Source organism: Callospermophilus lateralis, chromosome 10 (assembly GCF_048772815.1).
Source record: "Callospermophilus lateralis isolate mCalLat2 chromosome 10, mCalLat2.hap1, whole genome shotgun sequence".
Taxonomy (NCBI): domain Eukaryota; kingdom Metazoa; phylum Chordata; class Mammalia; order Rodentia; family Sciuridae; genus Callospermophilus; species Callospermophilus lateralis.
This window is the reverse complement of record NC_135314.1, coordinates 75600192-75627636: the sequence shown is the minus strand read 5'-3', so window position 1 is coordinate 75627636 and position 27445 is coordinate 75600192. Positions and strand designations below refer to the sequence as shown.

At 36.9% G+C, this 27445-nt stretch overlaps 1 protein-coding gene across 1 annotated transcript; it reads right to left on the bottom strand.

Moving 5' to 3' along the window:
- Zbtb11 (zinc finger and BTB domain containing 11) lies at nt 1-25993 on the bottom strand. Its single transcript, XM_076868796.2, has 11 exons — nt 25461-25993; nt 17344-17579; nt 16250-16481; nt 11433-12277; nt 11002-11178; nt 7851-8096; nt 5568-5712; nt 4825-4942; nt 3092-3250; nt 2806-2981; nt 1-2107 (listed from the first exon to the last, which is right to left on the bottom strand). The coding sequence occupies exons 1-11, from the start codon at nt 25768-25770 to the stop codon at nt 1590-1592; spliced, it is 3162 nt and encodes a 1053-aa protein (XP_076724911.1). The 5' UTR covers nt 25771-25993; the 3' UTR covers nt 1-1589.
- Between the last annotated feature and the right edge of the window lie 1452 nt (nt 25994-27445).

The following is a 27445-nucleotide window of genomic DNA, read 5'->3' as shown; positions in this document are numbered from 1 at the left end:
ACTAAATCTAATTAACAATAGTGAAAATGGAACATAAAAGACACAATTCCAAATTTTAATCGATTGAAATATTTTTTCACGAACTGAAAGATACAATAAACAAGCAGCCATTGTAACGTATGGACTGTATGTTGATTTACTTCTTAAAACTCAGCCACACAGCTATCAAAACAATGAAAAATTTGCAAATGCAAATATTACATATCTAAGTATAATGCATGCACAGCTGTCACACTTATTCTTTATCCTTAAAGCCATTTTAAAAGTAAACTGAAATAAGCATCTTAATAATATATGTACATCAAGGCACATTCTTTTCTTGTGCTATAGGAATGATTTACATATAATTTGCTTATCTTAATTTTATACCTTATAACACCTTCTAATACCTAAAAGCTTAATTTTAACAATTATAGCTTGAATGGTAGTTTCCTAGAGAGAAATGTGGCATTTCCCCTATGGTCATTTTGAAAATCATAAAGTTGGATAGCTTAGAGAGGTGGGAATTCAAAAATCAAACACATGAATTAATTTAGTGTTGAGGTAACTTTTCAAAATATTTTCAACAATTTGGAAGGACCATAATCCATTAATTTTTTCAAGTAGTATACTATGAAGAGGGCAACATTAAAGAATTTTCAATATTTGAAAATTACTTGACAATTATGAGATATCCACAGGACCACTGTAGATGTCTATATTGCTGTCTTACTTCTCAACTTCAGTTTTTCAACAAAATGAAACAAACATGATGCAAAAGTTAAAAACATATGAAATGTAACGTTCATTCTTCAACAAAAGAATGAGGGTTTTTTTTTTTTTTTTTGGTCTTTATTTATGTTCCTACATTATCAAGGAGAAATTGCCCATCAACAATTTTTGACAGTACTCTTTTCACATTGTCAATTACCTGCCTTGAAGAGATAGTATAGTAGTATAGTAAGGCTTTAAAAGGCATCTCATGCATTTTAATGGCATATTAAAATTAGCTATTCATTTATGGGTTTCCCATATCTTTAAATATATTGTGCAAACTTGATTACAACATGTAACTCATTAAGTGCTTTAAAACAGAATAAAGAACCCCTGACATGGGGTTAAAATAAATAGCAAGAATCACAGATCTTAAAGCATTTTAAAACTGTAATACACCTAAGCATCCTACTGAAATGCTTTATATTAGAATTGGCTTTTTAATTCACAAACAGGGCAACTGAAATCACAGAACCTCTATATTTTCAGAATAAAACAGAAGAAAAGCCAACTGGTGCAGCCTTTTATAAACTCAAAATATATAATAATGTCAAAATACAAATGATACTGTACAGCTTTAAATTTAGTACAGTTGTTTATAAACATTAATTCATAAAGGGCATACCATGATAAACTACTACCATCATATAGATTTGTTTTCAATTTCTTTACAGTAAATGGACTTCTATGAACTCATTGGCCAAAGAGTTTAGAAATGTCACCAATAGCCCAGAGCCTTGACATATATAAACTCTTAAGTGGATAGTCACATGAAATTGTAAACAAATGTTCTGTGAGTTCAGTATAAATATGCTCTTTTTTTGTCACTACTATATTCATTCTGCTTCTGATATATGTGCCACCTCTACTTCAACAGTTTGAATAGCTTCTGCAACTTCAGATAGCTTCTGTCCTTGCTGTTGTGCTAACACATAATTAACCACTTGCATAATACTTTGGTCAGAAAGCGTAGATACTGATGGACACTCTTCAGTAGCTGCAACAGCTTCAAGAACTTCCATGGTTTCTCCTGTTACCACCACAGTCTCAAGTTCTTGAGGACCACTACTTTCTTGTTCCTGCATGTCTGCAGTTAAAATGCTAACTGCATGTTCCACTTGAGTTCCTTGGTTATGAAACTGAAGGGTGTCTTTTTCCAGCATAATTTTGCAAGGCACATAGTCTCTGTGGAATTTAGTCATATGTTTACGAAGTGTTCTAGCATCTATGTAGGCTTCGCTACACACAGGACAGACATAAGGCCTTTCACCAGTATGTGTTCGGACGTGGCGTTTCAGAGATCGGGCATCGGCCCAAGCTACTCCACATGTTAAGCATTCAAATGGCTTAACTCCTAGTAACAAACAAACAAAAAAGTTATGTTTGGTGAGGAGCAAGTACCATAAGAAAATTGCCTGGAAAATAATTTTTTTTAAGTTCAGTAATCAGTAAGCCTTTTGATCTTGAACCACCACTGAGTTACATCTTAAGTATTTTTCCTTCCTTCCTTTTTCTTTTAATTTTGAGATAGGGGTCTCCCTAAATTACTGAGGGTGGCTTCAAATTTATAATCCTTCTCCCTCAACATCCCAAGTAGATGGAATTACAGGCATCTATGGCAATCTTTTTTTTTAAATATATTTTTTGTTGTTATTTTATTTATTTGTATGTGGTGCTGAGAATCAAACCTAGTGCCTCATACATGATAGGCAAGCGCTCTTACCACTGAAACATAATCCCAGCCCTGTACGGCAATCTTTTATTTAGCACCTGATGGTTTTCCTTAGAATAAGCAAGATTCTGCACTATAATCTCACTAAAAATATTTCCATGGATAGAAGTTACTAGAAAAAACCTGAGTTTCTGTGTAAAATCTCATTTTTTCTTTTGCAGCAATCCTATAATCCTACAATAAGGAAGCAGCTTTCAAGTAATTATATTCTCAGGTGCAGGATCACCTCTGTCACTTGAATAAATCTTCAAAGATAGAAAGAATCACTACTGGATTGGCTTTTATTCTATTTAGATGTTTATGGTATCACATATAGTTACCTTCATGGTTGTTCATGTGTCTCCTATACTCTCTCAGCTGAGTGAATTTTCTTCCACATTGTTCACATATTCGTTCCAGATTTTGCTTTGCTCTCCCTTTTTTCCCATGGGTGGCTTTCTTTACATGTCTTCTGAATAAAGCTTTTTCATAAAATTCTTTGCCACATATATTACACCTAAAATAAAGGAAAAGACCTAAATTGCTTTTTCCAAAGCACCGGAAGCCCTAAGAATCAAAATACATGTATTTCTTGATTAATTTCAGTTTCTTTTCAAATTTACCCACCTGTAAGGCTCAGTGACAGAATGAGACTTCACATGGGAATACCAATCTTTCTTCCAACTATAACATTTATCACAAAATTGGCACTGGAATGGCTTTACACCAAGATGTTTGTTCATATGCTGGCGAAGATCTCTTGCTTCAAAGAAACTTTTCTCACATCTGCAATAAAGTTTAATTACCCAATTGGATCACCTTAATCCTTTAAAAGAAGTTTCTACAAATTCAGTATATTCCTAAGTTTCCAAGAATTCCACAAAATAATTTCAATTTAACATAAAAGAATTCCCCAATTTTACAATTTTGTATCATGAATGCATAAGTTTAAATTCTTTTATTTCTAGAGCACTACATATTTTGAGAAAGAATCACATAGAGTTCCCAAAAGTTATTAAAGAAGGAATTTGTCTGTCTCTCCTCCTCCCACTTCTGTTCCCTGCTTTTACCCCTTTTATTCTCTGTCCATGTGTTGAAGGTAGGTTTCACCCCTAACCCTAGGGATGGAATAATCAGGCCTATGTAAACCAGAGAATAGCATTCCCTTGGCCATAGTGATTTCTCAGTGACTTAATTTGATCTAATAACAGTGAACTTCAAGAATTTTGTAGAAACTACCAAGAAAAGGACCCTGACAATGTAGAAGTTGAGGATGTGAAGCTCAAACCACTGTCTCTGCTTTATCCATTTGCAGCCTGAGAGACATCAAGTACAAATCAATCTGAAACCAGTTTACATTAAATCTGAGACTTCTAGATTTTACCCTTCACTCAACCAGTTTTGGTTATTTTTTTCCCACTTGTAATGAAAAATGTATTGTTTTAAAATAAGACTAATTAAGGTGCAATCAATAATCAGAATCAGCTTTACTGGGATCTTTAGAAACCCATCAAAAGTAGCAGGGCATGATGGTATAAACCTATGATGTCAACTACTTGGGAAGTTTTGGCAGGAGCATTGCTAATTCTGGTAAGGAAGAACATTTTTGTTGAAATAAACAAATTGAAAGCATAGAAATGAGATGTTTTGAGGAATATGAACTCTGAAACAATCTCTCATCTCTTCTGGGTATCTAGAAGTCCATATGCTTACTTAGGTTGAGCCCATGCTCAGAAAAGACCTGAAAAGACCTTTGGGCTAAACTTGGGGATCTGTACAAACAGGAAGCGAAAGCTAAGGCAGAGTTGTAAACTATTTGGCTAAATATTGGAGGAATTCTGGAATTTAGTGGTGATATTTGCACAACATTGTAATGTATTAAACTCTCCCTAGTTTAAAGTGGGTAATTTCATATGAATTTAACTTCAATTATTAAAAGAGAGAGAGAGAGAAAGAGAGAGAGAGAGAGAGAGAGAGAGAGAGAGAGAGAGAGAGAGAAATTTCAGCAAGCTTTGGAAAATGAAAAGGGAGAAGAAAAAAGAATGGGAAGGAAGGAGAAACTAGCAGGATGCTCAGCATTTCAGAGGAACTGCCTAGAAAGTAACTCTGGTTGGCTATGAACTTTTGTTTCCTATGTCTCACCCCCAGGTAGTTCATATAAAAATAATCTCTAAAATGAGTGGTCTGTATGATATATGATTCATACATCAGTGAAACATTTAGACTGATTAAAATCTAGAGTAAACCAAAATTATAGTTTAATAATATCTTTGAATATTTTCTTTTGAAAACAACTTTCAAACAAACCAAATAACAAAGAAAATAAAATTAATTGAATGCTTCATATATTAAATACTTACTGAGTACAATGATAGCCTCGAACCTCAGGCTTTGGTTGGTGTTTCTTTAGGTGCTTGCTGAGTCCAGAGCCCCTGTGAAAAGACTTTCCACAAACTGAGCAAAAGTACTTGGACTCTCCTGTTTAAAAAAAAAAAAAAAATCATGCCACATATACAACAATCAGGTCTTCCTTCAACACAAGTCTATATATGTCATATTTCAGAAGTTGTTTTATTAAGGGGGGGCATGAAACCATGCCCCCCCTTAAGGTAAGGATTTTATAAAAAGTTTGTCAAAACCTCTACTACCTCTCAAATCTATAGAACCGTCATGAGGTTCTATAGTACATTTGGTAAGGATTTTATAAAAAGTTTGTCAAAACCTCTACTACCTCTCAAATCTATAGAACCGTCATGAGGTTCTATAGTACATGTAGACTAAGAATTCTAATAAAATTATAAGCCATCTATCATATTGACATTTACATCTGTCTAACACTTAGGTTTTTAAAAGCATGACCATTTCATTGACATTAAATACACATTTTTCTACACCAAAACAATGATCATTTTAACACACATAAGATAGCTTTGTAACTAGACTGAAGAAAATCTTTTTAACTTTATTGTCCAAATTTTAAAAAATTGCACACATACAACCATCAGTATCTCAATGTAATTCCTGGTACAATTAAGGCATAATCAATATAATAGCAAATTAAAGCATATATAATGTAACAATGTTAATATAAATTTCTCATTACCTGTGTGAATACTCATATGTTCTTGAAGACTCCGTTTGGTAACAAATGACTTAACACATAGTTCACACTGGAATTGCTTTTGTGATTGATGGAGACTCTGATGTAATTTCAGACCATGTTTATAGATAAAAGTCTTTCCACAGACCTAATATAGGAGTGTTCATGTCAGTAAAACAAAAAAAGAGATAGGTGCTGTTTCTAAAGAATAACAGAGAAACTAATACAATGTGTCAAATCTTAATTTAATTAAAAATATAAGCAAAATGACAAAGTGAAAGTTGAAATTCAAATGCCAAAGACATTAGCTCATACAGCCCTTTTCTGATTCAGTATTTAATAAATATTGATGTTATCTTTCTTAAATCTCCAGTGTGACCACTAGAGAACTTAAAAAAGTATAAAAAAACTTTGTGCTATCCTTGTGAGATTGGTAAACAGTATACATTAAATTTAAGAAACATGGAAGTCTAATTAAGAACAATACATTCGGGGCTGGAGTTTGTAGCTCAGAGGTGGAGCACTTTGCCTAGCATATGTGAGGCTCTGGATTCAATCCTCAGCACCACATAAAATAATAAAGAAAGAAAGAAAGAAAGAAAGAAAGGTATTGTGTCCATTTCTATCTTAAAAAAAAAAAAAAAGAACAATACATTCACTGGGGGCATAGTGGCATACACCTGTAACCCCAGCAACTCGGGAGGCTGAGGCAGGAGGATAGCGTGTTCGAAGCTATTCTCAGCAACTTAGCAGGGCTCTAAAGCAATTTAGCGAGACCCAGTCTCTAAATGAAAAAAAAAAAAATAAAAAGGACTGGGAATGTGGCTCAGTGGTTAAGTGCTGCTGGCTTCAATTCCCAGTACAAAAAAATTAAACAAACAACAATAACAACAAAAACATAATACTTTCATTTCCTCCTATACCAAACAAAATAATGCCTTTTTTTTTTTTTTTTTTGTGATGAAGAACCAATATTTTTTCTTTCCTCAATCCACTTGGGAGGCATTTTTGTTAAAATATTACAAAAATGTCAAAACAATGTCAAATATCTACACATTTCTATACTCTTTACTCTCTAATTCTGTACCTTTCTTCCGTGGTCACACATTTTGAGTAGTGTTACAATGGAAGACAAGAGGCCCAACTAATACTTGATATTTAAATTTGTAAATGATTCTTAGCACTTGGATTCAAAGTAACTGGGGTAGCAGGGAGAAGAACAGTGAGTGACAGTATGAATAAAACAGACTTGACCATGAGCTGATAATAAAGTATGATGATGGGTACATGAGGATTCACCTCATTTTCTTTTTATTTTATTTTACTGGTACCATGCATATCGATGCCGGGTGCTTTACACTGAGCTACACCCATCCCAAGTCCTTTTTTCTTTTAATTTTTATTTTGAGACAGGGTCTCGCCAAATTTCTCAGGCTGGTTTGAACTTTTGATCCTACTGACTCAGCCTCGAGAGTTGCTGGGATTACAGGAATGTATACCATCCCTAGCTGTTCATTTCATTTTCTTGTACTCTGCTTTCATATAATAAAAAGCTTAAGAAAAAAGAAATAATGAAAATTTTAATGGTTCAAAAATCATTCAATAATAAAAAATAAGGGTCATGCTTACATGCAAAACAGTAAATGTTACTAGAAACTTTTCACTGTTCCAAATGGCACAAAGCTGACTAACCATGGGATTCTTTTATCTAGGAGTCATATTTTGGTATTTAGATACCCTCAATCCTCAGCAACAGGGAAGAATTAATATCTTGGGCAGAACTTTTTCTAACCAAGGAGATTTGTTTAAGCCATCAGTTTTACTGATTGATTGATTGTAGGTGAACAGCATGCCTTTATTGTATTGTTTTTATTTCTTTATGTGGTGCTAAGGATAGAATCCAGTGCCTCACATGTGCTAGGCTAGCACTTTGCCACTTAGCTACAGCCCCAGCCCCATGTCATCAGCTCCTTTTTAGTCGAGGTTGGTCCTATAGGACTAAGGGATGATTAGGGTGATGAATCGGCTAATCTCACCTAGCAGATCCTCCAGATCCCAATAAATTTCACAAACATCTTAAATGAATTTCTTTCAAATGACAACTTTAAAGAATAAATTAAAGAATACAATATGGAATCACCCTTAATCTTGGCAACTTAGGAAAATATACATCTTTCCTGACATTTTACAAGAGTAAAATGACTCTAGAATACACATTGACCAGACTCATCACCATAGTTCATTTTCAGCATTCTTTAAATAACAAAATAAATGTTATGACTTTACCTGACATGCATGTGGCTTTACACCCGTGTGCTTTAACATATGTATTCGGAGAGAATATAGTTTAGGTAATGTCCTTCCACATATGGAACAAATAAATTCTCGTTTGGTTCTGCCCTTCTCAGATGATGTTCCTGAAGCTTCATTAGATGTGGAATTGGATGATGACGATGCTGGTGCATCTTTTCTGGTATGTCGAATAAGGTGTGCTCGCAATGAGGCACTGTACTGGAACTGTTTTTTACATAACTTAAAGAAAAAGTAAAAAAATTCTGTCTAAATATATTTCCATTAAAAAATATCAAACAAAACAACTTATTTCAACCTTCTATTTCTGATTACAATCATTCAATTATAAACAAATATTGGGCAAAAGACAATATGCTAGGTACCAGATTATAATGATGAAAGATCCACATATAACTAAGGACCTACTTTGGGGAAGTTTAAAATCTAACTATAGCACAAAATATGTATCTTTAAAAATTCAGAATTTAAGATAAAGGAATAATCAGAGCAAATGAGGAAAGACTGGGCTTAAGTTAGGTCTTAAAGAAATAGCAGAATACAGACAGATGGAATATCATCACTATATGAATGAACAGTAATAGAGAAGAAATAGAGGTTGAAAAAAGTAGAAAGATTAAGACAGTGATGGTCCTTGAATTTTATCTTGCAGTTGATGGGGAGTCATGAAAATTTTTGTTTTTGTCAAAATCAAAGTTATATAGCCTTATCACCTATGAAACTTTTTCTTTTATTGGAAGCACGGGGGATTAAATCCAGGGGCACTTTATCACAAAGTTATATCCCCAGGCCTTTTTATTTTGAGATAGGTCTCATCAAGTTGCTGAGCCTAGCCTCAAACTTGCAATCCTACTCCTTCAGTCTCTTAAGTATCTGGGATCATAAAATTGTTTTAGCGAGGGTGGGAATGGAAACAGAACCCAGGTCTTGCACAGCCTAGGCAAGCACTCTACCACTGAAAAACACTCCCAGTCCAAAACTTGTTTTTTTTTTTTTTTTTTTTTAACTAGGGATGGAATCCAGAGGTACTTCACCATTGAGCTACATCACCAGCCCTTTTTATGTTTTGACACAAGGTCTTCTTGCCAAGTTGCTGAGGTTGGTCTGGAACTTGCAAGCCTACTGCCTCAACTTCCTAAATTGCTGGGATTATAGGCATGCCCCACCATGCCCGGCTCAAAACTTATGTATCTATCTATCTATCTATTTATTTATGTATGTATTTTGGTGCTGGGAACTGAACCTAGGGGCGCTAAACCACTGACAGCAAACCCAGCCTTCTTTATTTAGAAACAGGGTCTTTCTGAGTTGCTTAGTGCCTCACTTCTGCTGAGGCTGTCTTTGAACTCGCAATCCATCTGCCTCAGACTCCCGAACAGCTAGGATTACAGGCTTGCGCCACCATGCCCCGCTAAAACTTTTCTTTCTTAAAAAAATAAATAAGGGGGCTGAGGTTGTGGCTCAGTGGTAGACTGCCTGCCTAGCATGTGCAAGGCACTGAGTTCTATCCTTATCACCACATATAAAAATAAGTAAATAAAAATAAAGGTGTCCAACTACAACTTAAATAAATAAATAAGTAAGTAAGTAAATAAATAAATAAATAAATAAGGGCTGGGGCTACAGTTCAGTTGGTAGAGTGCTTGCTTTGAATGAATAAGGCCCTGGGTTCAATTCCCAGCACCACAAAAACAAAGAGATAAATAAATAAATATAAAAAACTGGTCTCCTGGCCCATGATCTCCATCATATTTTACTTCTAGAGTTAACTTTTCCCCTCATTTTCTCTTAATGCTTATTTTGCAGCTTAAGTAACACACATAATTAAAACTGATTTTTCTCCTTCATTTCTCTATGTATGTGATTATATCCATTTCCCTACATTCAACAATATAGTCATATCACATTAAATCTATTATATCTAATGAGTTTATAATTATATCTAATGAGTTTGTTTTATTAGGAGGCAAATGTTATTAAAGTTGGGCTACCTGATATTCTATGATCCTTTCTTCCTTTTTTTTTTTTTTCTTACCCCTGTACTGGAGATTGAACCAAGGGCCTCCTGCAGGCTAGGCAAGCACTCCAACACAAAGTTACAACCCAGCCCTTATCATCACCAAACTCTTCTTCCAATTATCTACTGGCAGGAAATTTAAAACACATTATCAGCCAGGGATGGTGGCGCATACTTGCAGTCTCAGCAGCTTGGGAGACTAAGGCAAGAGGATTGAAGTTCAGCCAACCTCAGCAACCAAGCAAGACCCCAAGCAACTTAGTGAGACTCATTCTCAAAAATAAAAAATAAAAAGGGCTGGGGATGTGGCCCAGTGGTAAAGTACCTCTGGGTTTAATTCCCAGTACCAAAAAAAAAAAAAAAAAAAAAAATTTTCACCATAGAACACATCATCACTTACTAGAAATCTGTCAAAGCATTATGCTCTATTTCAATCTGCTCTGGCTGTTCCCTATTGCTTGGTACATAGCTCCATCTGGGATTTTCTTTCACTATTGTCTTGATGAATCCCTTATACTGTGGAATCAAAGGTGAATCACTGAATATTTTTTTTGTGGGGGCGTGTAAATGAAATGTATGAATCAGAAGACGATCCTTACAGCAATGTAAGAGAAGACAGCACCAGGCACGGTAGTGTACATCTGTAATCCCAGCGGCTCAGGAGGCTGAGGCAAGAGGATCACAAGTTCAAAGCCAGCCTCCAGCAAAAGCAAGGTGCTAAGAAACTCAGTGAGACCCTGTCTTTAAATAAAATACAAATTAGGGGACTGGGGTTGTGGCTCAGCGGCAGAGCACTCGCCTAGCACATGCGAGGCCATGGATTCAATCTTCGGCACCACATAGAAATAAATAAAATCAAAATATTGTGTCCAACTACAACCAAAAATTTAAAAATTAAAAAAAAATATACAAAATAGGGCTGGGGATGTGGCTCAGGGATCAAGTACCCCTGAATTCAATCCCCAGTACCCCCCCAAAAAAATAAATAAATAAATAAGAGATAAATATATAGAGTACCAGTGTAGAAATAATAACCAAGCATTAAGTAAGGTAAGGAGGATTCTATTCATGAGTTTAGAGCCATCTTTGGTTAGCTTTTCAGATACTTACTGGACATTTGTACTCTCTAGCTCTTTCATGTTTCAGTGTGTGCATTATAAAGGCATACCGTCTCTGAAAAACCATTCCACATTCCCCGCATTTATGGGACACTTCTTCAGCATTCTCTTTAGAGTCCCTTTTTGGCTGTTTCATCTTTTTCCCTCTTTGAACCAATTTCTGGGCTACCTGGTTAAGGAATAGAAACCAATCTAAGTAAATATACATGTTTTGGTTTCTGAAGTCAAGATTCATGTTATAAATTTCTGATCAAAACACTTCAAATTCATATTATCTCATTAATATTGTTTTTTCAAACATTAAGTTGCTGTCTTGTACTTATCTCCCTTGCAAGTTATTTTTATGATAGATTTAAGTTCATCATTAGAACACTTTCATCTTAAAGGTAACACTACAAAGGACAACCCCTCTTTACATCATACCTGTTGAACTGCTGACTTGGGAATGGCTTTACGTTTCTGTAGTTTTTTCTCAATGCCTTTGTGAAGTCGGACATACCCTCCTTCATTAACAGAACGCTGCCGAAGCCTGCTTCTGTAAGTATCATCATCAGGTCCAGAGTCTGTCTTTTCTGTTGGTGTAACTAGATTTTCCTCATCTTTTAAAGGTTGACCAAAGTTCTGCCTCTGTTTCAAAATGTCATCAACACAGATTTCTTCAATTGATGAGTCATTTCCCATATCATTGTCCTCTTGAGAGCTACTGATTACATTCTCTTTTGAAAGTTTAGGATGAAAATTAGAAACCATGCCATCTTCTCTGATTTCTGAAGTTTCTAGTTCTGACTGGTTGTTTTTAGTTACTAAGTCAACAGACTCCATTTTAGGATGGGAATCAGTTATACATTCTACAGATGACAGAGCAGATTCAGGTGCAGAAGAAACTTGGGGCTCAGGCTGTCGTACTAGCCCTCCATTCTGCTCAGCTTCTGGCAAGTCTCCATTTACCAGTAGTACAATTTCACAATCCCCAAGTTCATTAGATAAAGTAGTTGTGGTTCCTTCATTGCTAGCCACTAGAGGTGCTGTACCTCCACCTTGTTCTGATAAGTCCTGGGTAGATGCAACTGTCTGTACTTCACCCTTCTTGTATACTGTTAACTGCTTCTCTTCCATTAGTTTATGTACACTTTCACAAATTTCTAAAACTTCTGACATGAAAAGATGACGAGCTAAAATGGCCACATCAGCCATGCTACAGAAGTCAAAACTTAGTACAGAAGTATAGGCAAATTCCAGCAAAGGAAGGAAGCTTGCCTTACAAAAACCTATATGAGACAAGAAAGGTAGGGGACAAAAAAGTCAATCATAACTACACGACTGTATAAAAATAATATAGAATTATGACAATACAAAATATAATAAAAGGTAATTATGGCCATTTGTTCTGAAATTACCCCTGGACTCACTATCTATTCTGGCTGCTTATTAAGCTAAGTCATTGACTAAGTCACTTCTATGAGCTGAGTCTCTTAATACCTAATGCAGAAAATAGTAGACTTACTACCTCAAGAGATGCTGTAAGGCAGTCATTTTCAAACTGTACTCCTTAGAACCATGGGGTTTCTTAAATTTCATTCAAGAAACAGCTGCTGGAGAATGGAGGGTTAAAAAAAAGTGGGGGGGAGAGGTAGGCAAGTAGGTAGGGTTCAACCAACCTGTTCCCTAACCTCGAGTAAGTACAGCTGTATGTTAATAATAGTAGCCCATATAGAAAATTTTTTTTGAGAATTTTAATATTTATTTTTTAGTTTTCAGCAGACACAACATCTTTGTTTTTGTATGTGGTGCTGAGGATTGAACCCGGGCTGCACGCATGCCAGGCGAGCGCGCTACCGCTTGAGCCACATCCCCAGCCCCTAGAAACTTTTGAAGTTGGGCATGGTAGCATATACCTTGTGATTCCATTTGAGGGAGGCTGAGGTAGAAAGATCATAAATTCAAGGTCAGCCTGGGGAACTTAGTAAGACCCTGTCTCCAAATAATAAATAAAAAGCACTGAAGATGTGGTAAAGCACCCCTGGGTTCAATCTCCAGTACAAAAAAAATAATGAAATGTTCCCACAACTAAAAATAAAAAGCAAGATCTAAGGCAGAAGTCAGCAAAAAATGTTCTGAAAAGAATCAAATAATAAATATTGTAGGTCATAAAGTGTCAAAGTGTCTGTTACAAATGCTCAGCCCTGATGTCATAGCTGGAAAATCATATGTATACAATGGGTATGGCTGTGTTTTAATACCACTTTCTTTATGAAGAGGGAAAAGGATTTTGGCCTATGGGCTATAGGTTGCTTATAATGGTTCTAAGGAATGAAATAATAATGATATAAATGAAGCATATACGATAATATGCTTAAGGATTTACTTTCAAAAGTCATTTTAAATTCTTAACAATCATGATTTATAAACTAGATAAACTGGTGGGCTAGGGTTGTGGCTCAGGGGTAGAGCACTTGCCTAGCATGTGTGAAGCACAGGGTTCAATTCTTAGCACCAAATATAAATGAATAAAAAATAAAGTCCATCAACAACTAAAAAATTATTTAAAAAAACAAAACAAATTAGATAAGGTAGGCTTAATGGCACACGCCTGTAATCCCAGGTGCTCAGGAGGATGAGGCTTAAGGATCATAAGTTTAAAGCCAGCCTCAGCAACTTAGCACGGTCCTAAGCAACTCAGCGAGACCCTGTCTCTAAATCAAATATTAAAAAAAGGCTGAGGGGCTAGGATTGTGGATCAGTGGTAGAGTGCTTGCCTAGCATGCGTCAGGCACCGGGTTTGATCCCTGGCACCACTAAAAAAATAAACAAATAAAATAAAGGTATTTAAAAAAAAAAAAAAAAAAAAAAGGCTGAGGCTGTAGCTCAGTGGTAATGTGCCCCTAGCTTAGGTCCCTGATACCAAAAAGAAAAATAAAAGAAAAGAAATTAACAAAGTTGACCTAATTCACAATATATTGAATACTGCATTGAACTAAAAAAAAAAAAAAATTGCACACTTTTCAAGCAAAATTGAACCATATATAAAACTGCTATATTCAAAAATAAATTGGAAATTATACAGTTTAAAGAAAACATCAAAATAGAACCAAAAGGTATAAAATACTTTGGAATAAATCTAAGAAAAGATATATAGCACCTGTATGGATAAATTTCTAAAACTTTACTGATTCTATATATCCCCATAAAAATACACTCATTCTTTTCTTTTTGCTGGAAATCAACAAGCTGATTTTACAGTTTATGTGAAATACCAAAGGGTTATGAATTGCTAAGATCCACCTGAACAAAACAGATGGGAAGCAAAGCACTGTGGTGCATGCCTGTAATCTCAGCAACTTGGGAGACTGAGGTGACAGGATCACAAATTGAAGGCCAGCCTCAGCAACTTGGTGAGACTCTGTCTCAAAATTAAAAATAAAAAGGGCTGGGGACATGGTTCAGTGGTAAAGTGCATCTGGATTCAATCCCCAGTACCAAAAAAAAGGGGAGACTTTTCTTACTACTACATATCTAAAATAATTAAGACCAAATAACAGTGCAGGACGAGAAAACCAAAGAACAAAACAGAGGATTTAGAATTATTCCCAAACATAAAAAAGTTTTATAGTACAATGTGCATGACTAATGAATGGTAGAGGAATAAGTTTTCACTAAATGGTTCACAGACAAGTGATTTATACAGCAAAAATGAATTCACTTATCTCAAACAAAAGTGAATTCCAAATAGATTAGATGTTAAAAAGTGAAAGAAAAACTATAAAACTTTTAAAGAGACAATATGTGAAAATATCTTTATGGTCTTGAGTGGGAGAGAACATAAAACAGTGACAAATTCAAATACATTAACTAGCTTTAACTATATTAAAAAACAGATAGCTGGGAATGGTGGTGCACGCTTGTGATCCTGGTGTTCTGGGAGGCTGAGACAAGAGGATCTTGAGTTCAAAGCCATCTTCAGCAAAAGTGAAGTGCCACGCAACTCAGTGAAGCCCTGTCTTTGAGTGCCCCTGAGTTCAATCCCTGGTACCAAAACAACAACAACCCAAAAAAACCCACAAACAGATAAAATTATACTGTACACATTATATAGTCTATATATATTTTATCTTTATTAAGTAGATAATATATTTTTAAATAGTATCTAATTCACCTGCTACAGACTTATATTACATTTGCTGAACAAAACATAAAAAGAAAACTAAATTATTAAGATAGTTCAGCAAAGGGCATATTTTCTCCTTTGAGTCACCAAACCCTGGGAGCAGGGAGGACACCAAATCTAGAATATAATCTTGAGTTTAGGCTAATTGCTTGCACAGAATAAATGCTTAACCGAAAACTTCTGCTTTATGCAATCATAAAGCTACTGCTAAGAAAAAAATGTTTGTATTTGTCTTCCTAGGAGAGATTTAAAAAATGTAAGGCAAAAATAGTGAAACCAATAATATAAAAACTGTAACAAGTTTATATTATGATGAAATGTGCAAATGAGGTTACCTGTTTTAATTCTTCCCAAAGATTCATCTGTTGATTCATAAGCTAATATATATATTCTATCAAGGCCAAAAGAAAGGAGAACTATTCACTTACAATAACCAAAAAAACCTTATCTGGCATTTTTATTTTTATTTGACAATTTAACCTAATGATTCTGATGATTAATCTTTTGGGGACTGAATCCAGGAATATTCTACCACTGAATTACATCTCCGGCCCTTTTTTATTTTTCAACAGTGTTTCCTTAAGTTGCTGAGGCTGGCCATGAACTTGAGATCCTCCTATCTCAGCTTCCATGTGACTAGGATTATATGCATGCACTACTGTGCCTGGCCTAGTGATTAATCTTAAAAAGCAAAAACTAGACTTACAGAAATACTCTATGTATAGTCACATGTCCCACAAAATATATATAAACAGGCAACATATTCAATTAATGTAATAATATTGATACAGTTGTAGATTTCCCCCCAAACTATTTTCAACAGTTGAAATCCAAGAAATAATAATTCTGGTACAACTGTCAGAACTAAGAAGCAGTGATAATACAAGCTTTTCTCCTAATTCTATCTTAAAACCCTTGCTAAAAAGAAGGAATTTTTCAGTTGATTAGGGTCTGCTTTTATAAATAGGCCTTTACTTTAGTATAAATCCTGTTTTTGGAAGACACACAGATAAACACACAACCCTCTTCTGGAATGTACTAATTAATAAAAATCAAGGAATTACAAAATTCTTACCAGAAAGATCCACCACAGCTTCATGACTTGAAACAGCGCCTTTCTCAATAAAAAGATCTCGAAAATATTCGCTATTAGCAGACAAAACAGATTTATGAGCTTTGTACTCTTCTCCTTCAATTAACAAAGTAACATCACAGAACTGATTGGATAGTCTCTGTTCATTCAGTTGTTTTAAGACAGCTTGGCAATGTTTTGGAGAAGATCGTTTTACCACTCCTTTGGTATCAACCTGTCAAAATAAGATGATGTCAAGAGGTGTATTACGAAAATATAGCTCAGTGGTAGCGTGGTTGCCTAATGTGTAGAAGGCCCTGGGTTAGCCACCCAGCACCGGAGCAGGATGGGGGTAGTATTTTATTCATATTATACACACAAACACACACAACACTATATATATATATGTGTCTACACACACACACACACACACACGCTATGACATATACATATATGTATATGGGAATCATCTGTACTTTTACTGTTTTAACAGTTAAGAAAAAAATAAGCTGATATTTTTTCTCTGTTACCTATATATTTAAACAAAAAGGTGTCACTATGTTCTACTATGTTTATGCTACTTAACCTAAGAAAAATGTATATCTCACTTCTTGCTACCTCTTCTTACTTTTCAGAAATTTGGTGATTTATAACACTCATGAGGCAAAAAACAAACAAAAACCCAGAAAACTACTACCCAAAACTGAGCTAGGTAATTTTTACCTTGCTGCATGTCCCAGAGATTGCTCCCAAAAAGTATTCTGTCTACCTGTGCCAATATTATCATAACAAAGGAAGTGAAGTGGAGGGATTTACAACAAATCAACAAGATACTAAATTCATTCTGGAGAATAACAAGAATATTTATAATGAATAAAAAGACTATACTAATATACTTGTAGCTTATAAAACAACATACTATATAACCCATTTTGTCTTATTCAATTAGCTCTACCTCAGACATAAAGACCTGTTAAATCTTCAACATCAATGCCAAGTAAAGCAGTGTCGGTGGTTTAAAAAATAAAACTCACCAAGACTGCAAACAGTAATATATCAGTTAAAAATGTTAAAGCTGAATGGAAAGTACCACTTACAAATACAAGTTCATGTTTGGAAACTGGCTTCTTTTTTGAAGACCTAGAGGCTGTAGATGGAGGTGAAGTAAAGTTGCTCAGGTCATCTTCTGATTCATTACTTTCTTCTCCAGATTCAAGGTCTAACCCCAATTCTTCCAACATTTCTGAAGCATCTGATATTGGCCTGGAGCGATCTAGTTTCTCCTGGCATTTGCTACACTGTTTAATGTAATCTTTGACTTGCTTTAATATACCTACAATAAAAATAAAAATTAATAAGTCAAATTTAATGCTTTTTTTTTGAAAATTGAAGAATATATCATTATTTGTGTATACTATGTATGTTCAACTGCATGTATAAACACGCTCATGTCCATAAAGAATGTGGAATTCTTTAGATACTTTTTTCAAAAGTAAATAGATATAAATGATAGTGACTTCCATGAGGTTTGTTTTTTATTCCTATTCACTTCCTCCACCATAAGATAATTATATCACCATACTCAACTCTATATGCATTACAATGCATCCATGTAACAAAACTACAGTCATAAACTGCATAAAGATGTTTCAGAGGTGGGTTTGTGGTGGTGCATGCCTATAATTCCAGTGACTTGGGAGGCTGATACAGGAAGACCACAAGTTCAAGGCCAGCCTCATCAACTTAGCAAGGTCCCAGGCAACTTAACAAGACCAGGTCCCAAAATAAAAAACAGAGTTGGGGTTGTAGCTCAGTAGTTAAACACTGCTGGGTTCAATCCCTACTACCAAATTTTATAAAAAGGTTTCAATCAACTTTGATCCACATAAGATTATAATATGGCCTAGGTATGCCATAGGATATACCATCTAGATTCATAAGTACATTCTGTGATGTTCATACAACCAAGAAATTGCCTAACAATGAATTCCTCAATTCTCAAGAATTTATCCCTGTTGTAAATCAATACATGACTATATGTGAAATATTCAACTGTTTTTGACCTACAGAAACAATTTCATGCAGCTCAAGTATAATACTTCTCCATCCCACTGACTTCAGATTTGACCACGCATTGGTTTTTAGCCAGTGGAATATGAAGTGATATAATGTGTGCCATATCTGAACAGAAGCTTTACGAAGACTGAGTATTTCTCATCACTTCCCTGATCTTTGTCCCCTTTCTCAAAAACTAGGATGATGTCCTAGCAGGATGCTGTTCCTTAACCTATGTCACAGAGAGACAAAGGGGGGGGGGAGTCGATCTGTAGCCTGGAACAGGACTACAATCAAAATGTAATAAGGACTCGGGCTGTGGCTCAGTGGCAGAGCACTTTCCTGGGAGGCACTGGATTCAATCCTTAGCACCTCATAAAAATAAATAAATAAAATAAAAGGTACTGTGTCCATCTACAACTTAAAAAAAAAAAAAACTTATATAGTGAGAATGTAAAAGGAATCTTTTAAAAATTTTTTAAAATCTTTATTTAGTTAATTTATTTTTTTATGTGGTGCTGAGGATTGAACCCAGTGCCTTACGTGTCCTAGGCAAGTGCTCTACCACTGAGCTACAACTTCAGCTCACAAAAGAAATCTTTAGTTTTGAAAGTTATGAGATTTTAGGGGTATATGAAATAACAGCAGCATAAGTAACAAAAGTTGATTGTATACAAGTGACTGACAAAAGCCTGTTCTGAATTTCAACTTTCAACTCAAAAGGCTAGGGTAGAGTGATTGGGCAAGCAGGAAAGACTTTATATACATTCACAGACACAAACCCAATGTCCTTATAGGGCAGGAACAACTGATAACCATTCTACTGAAGAGAAGAACGAAGCCTTAACAGGTATGTAACTAATCCCAAGTCATACTAAGTAAATGGCAGAGCTAGTAGTTATGCTACTTACATAGGAACATGTTTGTACAATCTTGTGGCAGAAACCTATCCCTCTCATACCCAAATAAATCAAATAAAAGTTTATTTTCCAGTAATAATGATACAGAGGTGTATAGCATATTCCTGAAAAGTTTTAAGATGTCCAATTATGCCAAATTCCTTATACTTTCAGTCTTTGGATAGTATTCAAACAGTATTTCCTAACTTATATTGTATCCCACTCTTAAAAAAGTATTCAATTACTGAACACTGGGTGTGATGGTTCGTCTGTTATCCCAGCTACTCAGGAGGCTTAGGCAGGAGAATCAAAGTTGGAGGCTAGGGCTGGGGCTCAGGGGTAGAGAACTTGCCTAGCATGTGTAAGGCACTGGGTTCGATCTTCAGCACCACGTAAAAATAAAACAAAGGTATTGTACCCACTCACAACTAAAAAATAAATGTTTTTTTTTTTTTTTTTTAAGTTGGAGGCCAGCCTGAGCAACTTAGAGACCCTGTCTCCAAAAAAAAAAAAAAAAAAAAAAAAAGCCAGACCCAGGGGCATATGCCTATAATCCCAGCAACTTGGGAAGCTGAGGCAACAGAATCCAAAGTTTTGAGGCCAGCCTCATCGATTTAGTGAGACCCTTAGCAACTCAGTGAAACCCTATCACAAAATAAAAAATAAAAGGACTGGGTATGTAGCTCAGAGATATGGTAGAGCACCTCTGGATTCAATTAAAAATAAAAAGCGCTTGGGAACTTAGCCCAGTGGTAGAGGGCTTACTTAGCAAACTTAAGACCTGGGTTTAATACACACACACACACACACACACACACACACACACTCTCTCTCTCTCTCTCTCTCTCTCACTGAGCCAGGTGTGGTGGCTCACGCCTGTAATCTCAGTGACTCGGGAGGTTGAGGCAGGAGGATCACAAGTTCAAAGCCCTAAGGAACTCAGTGACTGATGTCTCTAAATAAAATATCAAAAAGGACTAGGGATGTAGTTAAGCGCCCCTGGGTTCAATCCCTGGTACCTTCCCCCAAAAAAGTATTCACTGAACTAATAAATTCAGAAAAGTATATTCTCATTTTAAAGACACATAACTTGACATTGTGTTAGAAATACTAACTTCTATAAAAAGAAATCTATTCAGCCTAGGAAACTGTCAAATTTATTGGTTCACAGAAGACTTTCTTCCCCCTGAATGTGTTGACCAAAATTCATGTGGTGAAAATATAATCCTCAATTAATTTTTTAAAAGGGATAATCTTTAAGAAATGACAAGATCCTCAGCAAGGTTCATTATGGTGACAACGGGTCTGATATATAAAAGGCATAGCTCTAGAGACCAACAGAAGTTGTATTTTTGTGTTTAAGAACAAATCAATTTGAATAAAAGGTATAATAGCAAGCCCATGTGTGAGGCACTGGGTTTGATCCTCAGTACCACATAAAGGTAAATGAACAAAATAAAGATAAGTTTAAAAAAAAAAAAAAAGTAAATGGGTTAGTTAAATAAGACTAAATGAGTTAGGATAATGAAAGATTCTGGAGATAAACAGTGGTGATTATTGCACAACAATGTGAATGTATTTAATGCCAGTGAACTATATACTTACAATGATATATTTTCTGTTATTTGTACTTTATCACAATGAAAAACAATGGGTATACGAAAGAGAGAGAAATATGTAAGTGAAAACATAGCCTTAGAGAATAAGAAGTACTGCTATGGAAATTTCCATATCCTAGCTGGGCATGGTGGCCCAGGCCTGTAATCCTAGCAGCTTTGGAGGCTGAGAAAGGAGGATTGAGATTTTAAAGCCAGCTTCAGCAATAGCAAGGCACTAAGCAACTCAGTGAGACCCTGTCTCTAAATAAAATATAAAACAGGGCTAGGGATGTGGCTCAGTGGTTGAGTGCCCCTGAGTTCAATCCCTGGTACCAAAAAAAAAAAAAAAAAAAAAAAGAAAGAAAGAAAGAAAGAAATTTCCATATCCTAAATTTTAAAAGAAGTTTTTTCTAATTAATCTTGGATATATTTCTAAACATTTTACAATTCTTCACATTTAAGTATGTTTTACATAATCTCCATAATCAGAGGTCTGATTAAATTATTAACTGGCTGAGTTCAGACTGTATTGGAGAAAATACACAGAAGTCACTAGAATAAGGATGAAAAGTAACAAATAGGAAAACCTACGGACATATGGCCATATCCACTGCAAGGAAGCCTGGGAAATGTAATAACTTCAGCCTTAGGATCAACTACTAAGAAAAGAAAGGGCAGCAGGCCCTGGTGGCAAATGCCTATGTCAGCTGAGGTAGCAGGATCACAAGTTCAAGGCCAGCTTCAACAACTGAGTGAGGCCCTTAGCAACTTAGTGACACCTGGTCTCAAAATAAAAAATAAAAAGGGCTGGGAATGTGGCTCAGTGGTAATACACCTCTGGGTTCAATCTCGGTACTAAAAATTAAAACAAAAATAAAAAATTAGAAAGAGGGCCTGGGTTGTGGTTCAGTGGTAGAGCCCTTGCCTAGTATGTTTGAGGTACTGGGTTTGATCCCCAGCATCACATAAAAATAAACAAATAAAATAAAGGTATTGTGTCCATCTACAACTAAAAAAATATTTTAAAAAAATTAGAAAGAAAGAGCAGACAGGTAGATGGTAGTGAACAAATAGCTCCACCACTGGGCAATAGGGAGGCCCAATAGTAAAATCTGCTTAAATATGTTCACCTACTGTTTTCCAAACTTGGTTCAGTATAGGATCACCTTAAGATTTAGGGCTGGGGTTGTGGCTCCGTGGTAAAGCACTTACTTGCCTCACATGTGTGAGGCCCTGGGTTCGATCCTCAGCACCAAATAAAAAATAAATAAAGGTATTATGTCCATCTACAACTAAGAATATTTAAAAACAAACAAAAAAAACATTATTTAAAAAATGCTAACCTAGGGCAAAATTTTTACTCCGTTTCTCCTAAATAACTTCCTTACTCAATGAGAAATGTTTTAATGATTTAAGAATATAAAGATGAGGTTGTATTTATATCTAGATTATGTTTACTGACTTTAAGTCCTTTTGCTATTTTTAGAAAACTAACAATTACAATTCAAGTTTCTATATTTTCCCAAGATGGTCCCTGTGATACCTCTTTGGATGTCAAGCTACTAATAAAAGGTTATTTATTTACTGAGTAATGAGATATAAATTAGGTCAAGCATCCCTAACCTGAAAATCCAAAATTGAAACTTTTTGAGTGCCTGGAAGTGGAAAATACTACACCTGATTTCCTGTAATAGGCCACGTTCATCTAAGATGCACCAAAAATACTGTATAAAATTACAAGGTATGTGTATCAGGTGCATATAAAAAATAAGTTCTGCATTTAGACTTGGGTTCTATCCTAGATATGTCTCATTATGTATATGCAAATATTTCAAAATTTTAAAAATATCTGAAATAAGAAACACTTCTGGTCCAAAGCACCTTGGATAAGAGATACAACCTGTACTTTAATGGATCATCAGCCTGAGGAACAGTTTCTCACTCAGATTTTCCAATCTCAGAAGTACAGATGCTCAACTTACAACAGGTTATATGTTCCAATAAACCCGTCTTAACTTGAAAATGTCTAAGTAGAAAATGCTTTTAATACACATAACTTATTGAACATCACCGCTTACCAACACAGCACACTTTAGAGTTTTGGTCGTTTAACATAATGATCATTATGGCTGAATGGGATCTTCTACTTACCACAGCTGCCCAGCAATGACAAGAGTATATCATATAGATATTGCTGGCCTGGAAAAGGCCCAATTCAAAGTATAGTTCCCCATGATTGGTTCCCAAGTTTCCAGACAAAGGGGGGAATGAAAAATCAGCCTCTACCTCAGAGCAAAGCCTGTCCAAGGAAGGGACAGGACCTTTGTCCTTGGAAAGACCCACAGAGCAGTCCTAGGCACATTCCCACCCTGCTAAGTTGTTTATCTACAAATAAGAGGAGAGATCTGCTGCACCAGGTGTCCCTGACTCAGTCAGGCTAGGTGGGGACCCATAGCAACCCCCTAGCAGCCACCAAACAGCATGAGACAGGGAAATACCTGGGATGCCAGATGACCCTCCCAGTAGTTTATAGTGTTGGGAAACCATGTAGTTCATTAACAAATGTTAGTTAGAAATGCTTATTTTATCAATTATCAGTTCTAGATCATTGCCAATACCTGTTGTAAATGCCACCTTTAGATCTAGAATCAAACTTAAGCTTTCTTCTTTGTTACTCAGAAACACGCTATGTAAGTTGCTTAAGATTTAACAAATTTTGAAACCACATAGGAAGAAATTGACTAGTGAAAAATATATCCATTCCTCTGTAGTTTTGTTAATCTAATAAGACTATGATAAGGAAACAATATTATAAACAAGCGAAATGTTAACACACGTCAAAAATAATAGCTAATAATTGAGGGTACACTGCTCTTATGCTTACTAGCAATTCTGATTTTAAATGATGAAATATTAAAACAAAATAGCATGATGATCAATAATGTAATAAACCCATTATACATCGACACAGTAGCATTTTTATGAAAAACACTTCTAAAAAAGGTTGAGAAGAGTGGCACTCCTACATTTTTTGCAAAATCTTTTAAATGTGTGGCTTAACAAAAGACTATTATGGGTGTGTCTGTCTTCAATCTGGTGTGATATAACATCTATCATGTAACCTGTGGAAAACTCCACTGTATGTCTGGGAGAGAATGCATTAAAAAAAAAATGCTTCATTAGTATAATAAAATAATTTTAACCTGGCAGATTTTAACCTTCTTTTCCTCCAGGGTTTCCTATACTTTGAGAATAGCTAGCTGCTCAAAGTTTTCAGGGATTTTGAAATTCCACATAACTACAAATATAACTCTTTCATTTTAAAATTAAGCTAACAGAAACAGTCTCAGGGTCCTCCCCCCACCCCGTCTTTTAAGACAAGGCATACTAAAACCAAAAAACAAAAACTGGATTAGATATCACCAAGATAATCAATTAAGAATTTAAAAAATTCTGAATGAACCTAACGGTGGCTTGCATTCACCCTACATTTACTCTTCAGAGTAATTTAATTCAGATATTCGTTTAAGATAGAAAAGGGAAAGCCTTTGAGAATATAGATCCAAACTGTTTTGAAAACGAAAAAGAATTCTCTAAAAAACAAAAGTTTGTAAATGAATAGTTTTTATGCACAAAGCTCATAAAAAAACAATAAAACTTTAGAAACTAGGACCATAGCCTAATTTCTTTATTTAAAGAAAAAAAAAAATAACAAGGACATGATTTAATTTCTCCAGAGTCCTACAGAAAGTAGAAGAATCCTTCCTTTTTGACAAAGCGTCTTCAAACATGAGCCTATAAACTAATTCTGAGTGGTTTAGTATTTTCCAACTTGTGGAAAGGGAAGGTGGTTAAGAACCCAAGGGCACCGTGCGGCTCTCCTCTACTAAACTGGTTTCCAAGGAGTTAAGAAACTTTAGAGATTAAATTCTGACAATTAAGTAAAAACAATTACAGTATCCTCATCTTTTCTGTGTATACAAAGTGCCGCCAAGTTCCCAGAATCAGGGGGAAGAACACTAAAACATTCGGAATTAAAAGTACCTGATGGTCTTTTAACTTGAGATTCAAAATGACTGTTCAACGATTACTCTTTTTCAGTCTACACACAAATTGATTATTCCTTATGTACGCCATAGAGGGAGAATCTTAATAAGGCCAGTAGATCCAGCAAAATTCAAACCCATTCCCCAAAACGCGCGCAGACTGCACTGGAAATAGCAGCCAGGTTTGGGCTCCAGCCGTCCCCGACCAAAATCATCTGCAGACTTTAAAAGGCAAAAGCCGCAGCATCCCGGGCCAATCACCACAGCCACCTCTCGAGGGACCGCGCCACCGCCTCCGGGGCTGCCTAGAGAGGCGGGCCGGGTCGGCCCGGCACGGGCGTCCCGCCCTCCCTGCCGCTGGCCCGGCCCCCGGGGAAGCCCCCTTGGCCCCACCCCGGGCGAGGGTCCGCCCCCAGCTTCCCGGCCTTCTTCCTGTGGGAAGTGCGGCTCCTTTCGCGTCCCCCACCCTCTCGACTCTGCCTGGCAGCCGCTCCGATACCAAGCGCGGGATGGCCCGGCAAGAGGCGTCCGAGACCCTCCAGCTCGTGATGGGCCAACAGGCCGCGCTAGCAGGCCTTGCCGCCGTCTCGCACCCTCGCCGCGGGTCAGGTCTAACCTCGCCACCAGTACGTCTTGGACAAGTCGTGCCAGGTCTGATGCCGGGTGTGGTGAGTGCCGCCAGGGCCCAGGTGTGCCGCCTCGATGAGGCCCCGGCGCCGCTCCGGTTGCAGCACTACCTCTAGCTCCGCAAAGGTCTTGCGGTGCCGCTGCCGCCGCTGGTAGTACAAAGTCCCGCCGCGCACCACGTAACAGGCAGCAGCCTTGCGGATTTTACGCTTGACATTGCCCTCGGTGCCCGGCGCGTAGGGCTCGCGCTCGTTCGTCAGGTAGCGCAGGATGGCCCGGTAGCTTTCCTCGCTTGACATCGCGGACGACGGCTCCCTGAGGGCGCCTGTCAGTGGTGGTGGAGGAAGACAGCGCACTAGCCCCGGGTAGATGCAACAGCAGTGGCCGCACTCTGCGGAGGGACGGCTCCGCCTTTGGTGAGCGCTCTTAGACAGCGCCGGGAGTGTGAAGGGAGAACGGACGAGTTGGTAACCAGGGGGAACTGCACTTCTCCAGCGCGCGGGATCCGCTCGCGACTGACAAAATGGCTGCTGCACCATCGGAAGTGACGCAAACCAAGGGCGTGGACTGAGCCGGGATTGGAGTGTTCTCGCTTTCTGGCTTGAGGGAGCGGATCAAATGACGTCAGCACTGCGGGCAGACATTTTGGAAGCGGGTAGGACTTTCCTAGGAAATAGAAGGGGTTTTGAGCGGCCATCTTAAGTCCTGGCAGTTTCCCTTTTTATTTTTCCCTTTCCCGTGTTCCGAAGAGCCACTTGTAGGAGCTGGTGGGCAGTTCTTATCCCTCCCGAGACACCCCAAAGGGTAAATGAATTCGTTTTTGTCTACCTTGAGATACTTGACATAAAAGCATCAGATATTCAGGCTTTAGCAAATGTCACTGGACACATTCACATGAAAATGCAGGCATAACAAAGATTATAATACCTAAGGCATTCAATGTTATAAGTTTTCTTTTCTGTCTATAAAACCCTGCCCCCCACCCCCCACCCCCGCCTCCGCAATTACCCAAGGAATAAGCAGGATTTTTCTGGAAGGATCCGCATGTATGATGATGAGCCAATCGTGTTGGAAAGAAATGGGAAGGGGTAGTTAGTGCCATTTAGCTTTATTTGCATATATTTTTACATAAATTTAGGGGGGAAGGTCTCTGTTTTACACTTAATGTATTATAAGGGCGCAAGAGGCTAAACAGACTTCAACTGCATTTCCCAGTGTGCGCTAAGGATCCTAACAAAGTTTTTTTTTTGTTTGTTTGTTTGTTTTTTAAAGCTGGTAGTACAGTGTGGTCTTGGGTACCCTTTCCTGGGGTAGATCTGCTGTGCTTACAAAAGCCTACATTCCCTATCGAATTGGATACCTGCATTACCTTGTAGAAGCCGATAAAAATTCCAGGCTTCCCAGGGAGTTGGCTGCAGACACTGCCAACCTCTTTTCCCACGTGTTCTGGGATCTCTTTTTTAAGACTGATCCTTGTAAGGGTCACATAGTAGCTTAGTTGCAGGGGACAAACAGCAAGACTGTTAGGGCTGGGTTCTATTTAGAATTACTTGCAGACTTCTTGATAGTAACTGGGAGATATTAGAAGATGGTAATGCACCCCTGGAGTGGAACAGTGAAAAGGGATATCAAACTCTATCCTCAGAGGAGCTGGCTTGTTTATGTGGTGAGCCTGCCTCAGCACTCTTGTGATGTCAACTCCCTTTAAAACTAAATATGAAAAGTTAATAGATTAACCCACACCCATGGTCCCAGCTCCTAGGGAGGCTGAGAAAGGAGAATCCCAAGTTTGGATAATGCCTAGAAAATTTATCCAGACCCACTCAAAAACTATGGCTGGGAGGAGGTGGAGTTGGGGTTGTGGCCCTGGAGTAGAGTGCTTGCCTGGCATGTGTGAGGTACTGGGTCCAGATTCTCAGCACTGCACATAAATAAATGAAGGCACTCAACAACTTTAAAAACAAAATTGACTTT

Bases quoted from the DNA above. Each gene is read 5' to 3' on its own strand.
- Zbtb11 (XM_076868796.2), bottom strand. From the start codon at position 25,770: ATGTCAAGCGAGGAAAGCTACCGGGCCATCCTGCGCTACCTGACGAAC. The intron at 16,482-17,343 runs GTAAGTGGTACT...TTATTTTGACAG, and splicing joins CCAAACATGAACTTGTATTT to GTTGATACCAAAGGAGTGGT. The intron at 2,982-3,091 runs GTGGGTAAATTT...CCTTTATTTTAG, and splicing joins TCTGTCACTGAGCCTTACAG to GTGTAATATATGTGGCAAAG.